Here is an 8737-nt window from a genome sequence, read left to right as displayed (position 1 = left end):
TAAAGGGCAAGGTACACTCTCAACACCAGAGTAATAAACAGGACAGTCTGCAAAATTGCCAGATAGTGCCTATGCCTTAAATTCTCTCCTTTACTTACCTAAGTGCTTCAGACCCTGAAATTGACCCAATAGAGGGTCTTTCTTTTAAGGTAGCATTTCTTGCTGAACTACAGTAAGAATCAGTTCATTTGACATTACTCTCCATGACATAGCCCTGGATGTTCTAAATTAATAAAAGAAGGAAAGAAGAGTTTAAAAGAAAGTGATGGTGAAGCACTGGAAAGAAGAGCTAGGTCTGCTTTCTCTAATTATTTCACTTTGACTCCTACAGGCACTGTGACCTTACCCCCTTCTTCAGATTCTGTCTCTTACTACCAACTATGAACCCCTGCAACTTCACCCACACCACTTTCATTCTCATAGGCCTTCCAGGACTAGAAGCTGCCCAGTTCTGGATAGCTTTCCTCATACTGTCCATGTATGTTGTAGCAGTGTTGGGCAATTGCACAGTGGTTTTTATTGTGAGAACAGAACATAGCCTTCATACCCCCATGTATCTCTTCCTTTGCATGTTGGCAGCTATTGACCTGGCCCTCTCCACTGTCACCATGCCCAAGATCCTTGCTCTATTCTGGTTCAACTCTCAAGAGATCACTTTTGATATGTGTCTCACCCAGATCTTCTTCATCCCTGCTCTTTCAGCTACTGAGTCCACTGTTCTCTTGGCCATGTCCTTTGACCGTTACATGGCTATTTGCCAGCCTCTTCGGCATGCAGCTGTGCTCACCAACACTGTCACAGCTCGGATAGGCATAGTAGCTGTGGTGCGGGCTTCTCTTTTTTTCTTGCCATTTCCACTGCTTATCAAGAGGCTTCCTTTCTGTGGCTCAAACATCCTAACCCATTCCTACTGTGTGCACCAAGACATGATGAAGCTAGCCTGTGGTGACACCATGCCCAATGTGGTTTATGGGCTTGCTGCCATCCTGTTGGTTATGGGCATTGATGCTGTGCTCATTTCATTCTCTTACTTCCTGATTATATACACAGTGCTTCAGCTGCCATCTCGGACAGAACGGGCAAAGGCCTTTGGAACATGTGTCTCACATATTGGTGTGGTTCTGACTTTTTATGTGCCACTAATTGGACTATCTGTAGTGCACTGGTTTGGGAACAGTCTCAATCCCATTGTCCATGTAATGATGGGTAATGTCTACCTATTGGTGCCTCCAGTCATCAACCCTATCATCTATGCTGCCAAGACCAAGAAGATCCGTTCCCGGGTGCTGGCCATGTTTAAGCTCACCTGTGGCAAGGAGCTTCAGATTGTTAGAAGTAGTTGACACTTTCTAGGTTGAGGCTCCATGATGGTTTCCCCTCAACCACCTGGAAATCACAGACCTTTTAAAATGATTTTTATATTCCTAAGTATATCAGAACTGCCAAAACAGGACAGTGGAAAGCATACTAGCTCTGGTGTAACAAAACCTAGCTCCAAATTCTTCATGTAAAGCTACCTGTTTTAGTAACTTCTTTTATGACCTTGGACAAATAGTTAATTTCCTGGTGTTCCATTTCCCTCAAATGTAAAATAAGAGGATGAGAATAGATGGATTCTGAGATATTTTCTAGACCTAAATCATGTGATCTTGAGCAAATTGCTCTCTGAACTTCATGTTTTTCACCTCTGAAATAGGGATGCACTATTTTTATTCCTTTTTCCCTAGGGTGGTTATAAGATTCAAATGATACCATAGGAGAAAAAGAATCTAAAGAAGTGAAAAAATACTTGAGTGCTTCAAAAGTTCTTTGATTTCATGTTTCAGGAGCCAACATAATCTCCTTAGAGCAGATAGAGGTTTGGCTTTGCAAACAGGAAGATATAGATTCAAATCTCAGATGCATACTGCCTTTGTAATCCTGAACTAGTCATTTTATCTTTGGATGCCCCAGTTTCATTTTTAGTAAAAACAGTGGATAGGTTGTAAGATCTAGAGTCAGGAAGAACTAAGTTCAAATGTAGCTGTAGACGCTTACTATGTGGCCTGGACAAGTCATTTAACTCTGTAAAATGAGTTGGAGAAGGAAATGACAAAATACTTCAGCATATCTGCCAAGGAAACCCCAAATGGGGGCATAAAGAGTCTGACATGACTGAAATGATTGAACAATAACAAAGAGCTTCAAAAAAAGAGTTTCTTCTGTCTCAAATTTATGATCTTATGATCTTTATTGGAATTCCTGCCACTGAGGGGAAGTAATCACATTCAGTTATGGGGGGGAGTATCATGAAAGAGACATTATATTTGTCTGTAGAATATGTCTACTGAACACAAGAATTTTCTTTTGGGACTTCTATTTTGTCTTTGAGTTATGCATGCATGTTACAATGAAAAGAACAACTGTTAGGGACTGTTGTGTGTGGGACCACTGCAAATTATCATTACCTAGTGTCCTTGAGCAACAGAGCCTTATCTTACTAAGTAACATGGGAGTGGGAGTGGATTAGAGACTGGAGAGGTATTTAAGCACTGGTATTTGGTTCAATAAATGGAGACCTTGGAGACCTTGGAGACCTTAGTGTATAGGGAGAAAATTGTCTTCCTTGTCTTCCACCCCTCCAACATTTACCTGGGGAAGATTGAGGGAGTCAAGAAAAGAGACTCAACAAACAACAAATCTGGAGTCAGATAGATTTGGTTCAAATCCTGTCTCTGTCAATAAATGCTTGGGTATATCTGGGCAAGTTAATAAAGTTTGTTAGGTCTCAGTTTCCTTTGAGTGGCTTGATTTAGATGAACTCTGTTCTTTTCATGCTCAATTTTTTTCACTATCATCTTTGTACTATTCCTCATGGCTAATGCAATTCCTTCTAAATATTAGACATCTAATAAATGTTTCTTGAATTAAATTGAATTCTGCTTTAGTCTGCCAGTAAAAAATAGGAGCAATGAGTGGACATTGCAGAAATCCAGGATTCATCTTGTTTTATAACAATTAGAACTGTCCCAAATTGGAAAGGGTTTTACTCATAAGGTAACGAGTTCTCCATACTAATGGTTTTCAAAAAAAAGAATGATCTCTTTTTTCCTTTGGGATTTTGTAAAGGAGATTTCAATTTGGAACATGTTGAGATGGATGATTTCTGAGTCTCCTCACTCTTAGTTTCTTCTGTAAAGTAATTTAACATCTTTGAACCTTAGTTACCTCTTCTATAAATTGACAGAAATTCTAAATAATTACATCATGAAGTTTCTGAAAGAAAAGTACTTTAACTTTAAAGAGTTATGTCACTGAGTCACTATATTCATTGTTAGCATATAATTTTCTTTCAAACCAACAGATTTTTCAGTTCCCTTAGATTGATTATTCAGGGAATTCAGAGCTCCTCCAACCTTCTTCAAACTTGTAGCAGAATTATGAAGGAACATAAGGATTCCCTTTTCCTTCAGGGAAGAGTCTCATGGGTTTGAATATCCTAGAGTACAGATGTGATCACTTTGGGGTCATGCAGTCCCTTAATAAATAAAAGAACCTGAATTATGACTTCTGATAGAGTGTGATGACTAGATTGACATTTCTCATCTCCTTTTGTGAAGATGAAACAACAGAATTCTTGTATGCTATATATCAAGTATCATATTATACATAAAGATGAAGTTCTACAGTTAAGGAATTGATTCACTAACCCTAATGACCTATGGGAAATGAAAGATTGGACAAGATGACTACCAAAATTCCTCTAACTCTAATGTTCTTTGCTAAGTTTTCAGTTTATGACCAAAATAATTTTGTGAAGTCACTGGTCCGTTAATTTCTCACTCCTTAAATGTCTTAACACTTCAGGGCTAGCTTCTGTCAAAATTGAGCAGTTGAGGATGTTTATCATCTTTTTTTATTCAAGCATCTTCTTTTCTGCTCCCCCTTCATTTTTCTGACCTCCTTCAGTCTTCCTCTCATTTTTCTTATATAATTGAAAAATGCATCACTAACTTAAGTGTCATGGACACTTCACTTCCTAAACCTCACTTTGTCCTTTTGTGAAAAGAAAATGAAGAGGGTGATTATCTCTTATAACCTAGGTTATTAGATCATAGAAAAATGATAATTTATCTAAACCTTCAAAAGATATGAGAAGGTGAATTGAAAGTATAATCCTATTTCTCATAGTTATTTACATTTTAAAATAAATCTCTTGAAAATGGGGTGAAATATTGCCATTATCTAAAGAAATGATCAATGATCATTTACTAGTAAAACTTCAGATTCATTGGCAGGCTAATTGAGAGATTTTTGTGAATATCCTGAATAAACAATCCTTAGTCTAAGTACAAGACTAGTACCTGAGATCAACTTGGACAGTATAGAAAAGCACACAACACACACACACAACCCTTACTGCCATTCACTGGGGAACAGAAAAATTGTCTTTTCCTAAGAGGCCAAGAGGGTCTTCCCATTATAGTTCAATAGACAAAGTCCCATGAGACATATAGAGGCCAAGTGTGAATTTAACTGACTCATGACAGAAAGGAGACAGGCACTGGGTTAGGGGAAGAAAAAAAAAACAAAACACAGGCTCTTTTCTTGACAGAGATGTAACTTGAGATGGAAGCTATATGATAAAGCATTGCCAAATAGAGAAAAGATATCCTTCTAATCAATTCTTAAGCCCACTGAGTTGAGGATCATAAGATTTGTAGCTGAAAACAATCTTAGATATGTCATTGTCATATATGTAGTAAGTAGCAGATCTGGAAATGGATTGCACATATTTTTGTCTCCAATCTTACTTACCACTATAACCTAAACATGAATTCAAACTTTTCTGAGTTATTACTTAAAGTTGTTCCTAAAAATTACTTAGAGAAAAGAAACCCTAGGAGGCATTCTTAATGTCTCCCAAATCTTGAAAAAGTTATCTCCTTTTTAACTTTATTATTTTAGGGATGTATCACTGTAAACTTCTTGCATTAAAAGAATGAGGAAATAAGAGTATGGGATACTAGGAAATCTCCCTAATATTAACTCCTCCAAAAGGCTCCAACCATCTCCAAGACTTTAATATCTCACCATTATACTCTTTTCAAATCTTTCCCCAAAGGGAAGCCTTCAGTCATGTCTTCTCAATACCCCATATCTTTAGAGCAACAAAACCCTTTCTGTTCTAGGAATAGTACTATTTGGCCACATATTCTAAATAATAGAATTATAATAGCTAGAATTTATAATAGGATCTATGGCATCTAGGAGTCACAATGGATAGAGCACTGGGCCTGGAGTCTAAGTTCAAATCTACTCTCAGATATTTACTAGTTCCCTCATTTAACTCCAAATCACTTGCATATCATAGTAGCATCTCACTGATATCATGATCCTCTTCAAGAACTAAGAATAGGGGGTAGCTAGGTGGCTCAGTGGATAAAGCCCTGGCTCTGGAGTCAGGAGTACCTGGGTTCAAATCCTGTCTCATTCACTTAATAATTACCTAGCTGTGTGGCCTTGGGCAAGCCACTTAACCCCATTTGCCTTGCAAAAACCTAAAAAAAAAAAAAAAAAACTAAGAACAAACAACAACTATTTGAACCTAAGTCAAATCTGATTCAATGTCTTCATCTATAAAATGGAAGTGTGATGATCAGGTGAGATAATGTTTGTAAATCACTTAGCACAATGACTGGCATATAGCATGCTCTATATAAATATTATTTATATTATGCTTTAAAGTTTACAAATTGTATCTTAATAATTACCCTGAGAGATAGGTACTAATATTATTATTCCCATTTTCTAGATGAGGAAACCGAGGCTGAGAGAGGTTAAGTGATGTAGCTAGCATCATACAATCAGTATCTGAGGCAAAATTTTAACATAGGTTCCCTGTACTCTATCCATTGAACCACCAGATTTCTATCAGCAGAGAAAAACAGTTTAGAGTTCAATAGGAACTTTCTGCAGTAAGTGTAGTGAAGCTATCGTTCTGTATTTAATTATCTCAGTAGTCCCAGAATACAACTATTGAGGTCTTTGTGGTGGATTCCATCTGTCTCTATCTCTGTCTCTGTCCCTGTCTCTGTGTCTCTGTGTCCCTCTCTCTCTGTCTCTCTCTTTCTGTCTCTGTGTGTGTCTGTCTATCTGTTTGTCTTTCTCTTTCTGTCTTTCTCTTTCTCCCAACAACCACCCCTCTGCCCTTTAGTTCAAGGAGAGATAGGAAAGACAGCTCTTTAGCAATAGAAGTCTCCACTTATCATAGTTATGATTCTCACACCCCCTACTCACCAATAAAATTTCTTGCTTGAGTTCCATCCTCTATAAAAAGGGTTCTCTCTGACTACTGGGTGACAACACATTAATGTCATATCCTAATGCTGGAGAAATCCTAAATGAGAATGGCTTCCTCTCAAAGCAGACCTTCCCTTCCTCCCCTTTCAAATTCAAATTAATCTAACTAGTCTTCCTAAGTGCCTAAAGGGAGGTTTAGAAACAACCACAACAACAACAACAAAATAAAACAAACAACAAAAAAAACTTTGCTTAAAAGTCATTCCCTGCCCTTGTGGTGGAATTTAGACTTTTCCTGGAGGAGGGAAAACCAGACCAATAAAATACCAGCCCAGGATGAGTGGAGTCTCCGACAAAGAAACAACTCTGGGAATGTTTGAGAGAAAGAACACTTCTGCTTGGAGGAAGGGATGTGAATTGGAGTGAGGGAGGGGTGTCAGAAAAACCTGCAGGAATCCTTGGAAACTGAGTGAATCTTTGAAGGAAGAAAAGGATAATGAGATGGAGATGATGGGGAGTATATTTCAGATGTGGAAAGACATGTGGGAATACATGATGTCATGTAATGTTGGTTTCAGGAAACAACTATATTTCAGTTTGCCTGAGTCTTACTTGGATTCCTGGAAGGGGAGCTGTGTCAATGAAGCCTGGCCATTTATCTTATAGGAGAGATTCTAATGGGGATGCCTGGGAGTATCTCTCTCTCCCTCTCTCATTCTCCCCCCACCCCCCACCCCATTGATGTGGGGGTGGGAGTGTTCAATTTAGGAATTTTCAGAATCAAGTTCAAGTTCAGATAGACAGGCAAAAATAGATGTCTGGATTCCTGAGAAGCTCATAATCCTCCAGAGAGACATAATACGTATTTTATTGCATTAACAGAATTGTCAATAAGGAAGCTATCAAAGCAAAGATGAGACATCAGAGTGTTCTAAAAGTATTTGAGAATTTCAGGAAAGAGAACACAATCACAAGGGAGGTCGTCAACAAGAAGCTATTAATCACTTCTATATTCCAGCACTTTGAGTGAGTGCTGGAAATGCACAGAAAGGTTAAAAACACAGTCTGCTTTCTAGGAGCTTACACTTTAATGGGGGAGACAATATGAAAAAAAATAAGTACAATCAAGATATGTAAGGGGTAAATAAAATAATCTCAGAGGGAAGGTACAGGCAGGAGGGGAAGGGCACTGAAAATGTCTTTTGAAGGTGAGGTTTTCATTGAATAGAAAGCAAAGCAAGGAAGTTGAGGCACAGGTGAGGAAAAAGAGCATTCTAGATATGAGGAAAAGACTTTTAAAAGGGGACTGGAAGGGTCATGATGTAACTTGAGATGGAGGCATTATACTATGTACTTAAACATTTCAATTGATCTTCCCAAAAACTTGGAAGGCTGGTGCTATTATTAAACCATTTGGCACTTGAAGAAATTGAAGCAGATGGGATAAGTGATGTACTTTATTTAAGATCACACATTTAGGGATGTTAATTTTGGATTCAGGTTTTCCTGACTCAAGACCCAGCTCTCTATATACTGGGTCACCTAGCTCCAGGGAGGATAGAATCTGGGGGTGAAAGATCAAATGAAGTTATTATCACTAGATCACAGAGTACCTGGGAGTAGAGCATAAGATGGAAAATAAGAAAGCATTTAACTATTAGGATCAAGGAAGGCTTCCAAGAAGAGGAGGCACCTGAACTGAAACTTAGTAAAAGGATGTATGAGGTTTTGGGAGCTTACAAGATTCATGTGGTTCTATTAACTTCCCTCAGGGGATGACCGCACTCTGATGACAGACTCTGAGAGGTGGTAAGCACTTCAGGACCTAAGTAGTCTAGCTCAGTCATGGATACTTCACTTCTCTAGTTTCTCATCCTTCATTTAGATAACCAATTCATTTCTAAATTCTCTTCTACTACCAATTTCCTTATTCTATCACCTCTCAGATCTTGCCAACTCTCCTCCCTGTCTTCTGCTAGTGCCTCTTCTTGTTGACTTTCAAATGGATTAGAAGGTACTGTTCAACAATGCTGACTCCATCCTGTAAAAGTCTTATTATGCAATCTCAGCTATGTCCTTATCAAAATAAAGCATTCCCTTCATGCCTACATGATTGATTCTCTATCCTACTACCCTCAAGAACTGTTTCAAATCTTCACTACATTCTCTAATCTCCTTTACCACCTCCCTTAGGCCACCATCATAATTGGAGAATTTAGTGCATATTTTTTTGATAAAATAGACTATTAACAAAATAGAGACTTTTATACGTAAGGTCCCTCTTCTTGTCATCTCACAACCCTCTAATTTCAACTGTCATTCTCTCTTTTATCTCAGAGGCTTATGTTGAAATGCCCCTTCTCACCAAAACCAGTTTCTAACTGTACACTTGGATGTCATTCCTTCCTATTTTGTCCATCTGATTGCCTGTTCCCTTTGGACTTTCTTGTAGAAA

At 38.2% G+C, this 8737-nt stretch overlaps 1 protein-coding gene across 1 annotated transcript; it reads left to right on the top strand.

Annotated features, from left to right (window-relative positions):
* The first annotated feature begins 380 nt into the window (after window positions 1-380).
* On the top strand, window positions 381-1343 carry LOC141489084 (olfactory receptor 51E2-like). Its single transcript, XM_074189735.1, has one exon. The coding sequence runs from the start codon at window positions 381-383 to the stop codon at window positions 1341-1343; it is 963 nt and encodes a 320-aa protein (XP_074045836.1).
* The last annotated feature ends 7394 nt before the right edge of the window (window positions 1344-8737 follow it).

Source organism: Macrotis lagotis, chromosome 1 (genome assembly GCF_037893015.1).
Source record: "Macrotis lagotis isolate mMagLag1 chromosome 1, bilby.v1.9.chrom.fasta, whole genome shotgun sequence".
NCBI lineage: Eukaryota > Metazoa > Chordata > Mammalia > Peramelemorphia > Peramelidae > Macrotis > Macrotis lagotis.
The sequence above is the reverse complement of the archived record's forward strand: the minus strand, read 5'-3'. Positions and strand labels throughout refer to the sequence as shown.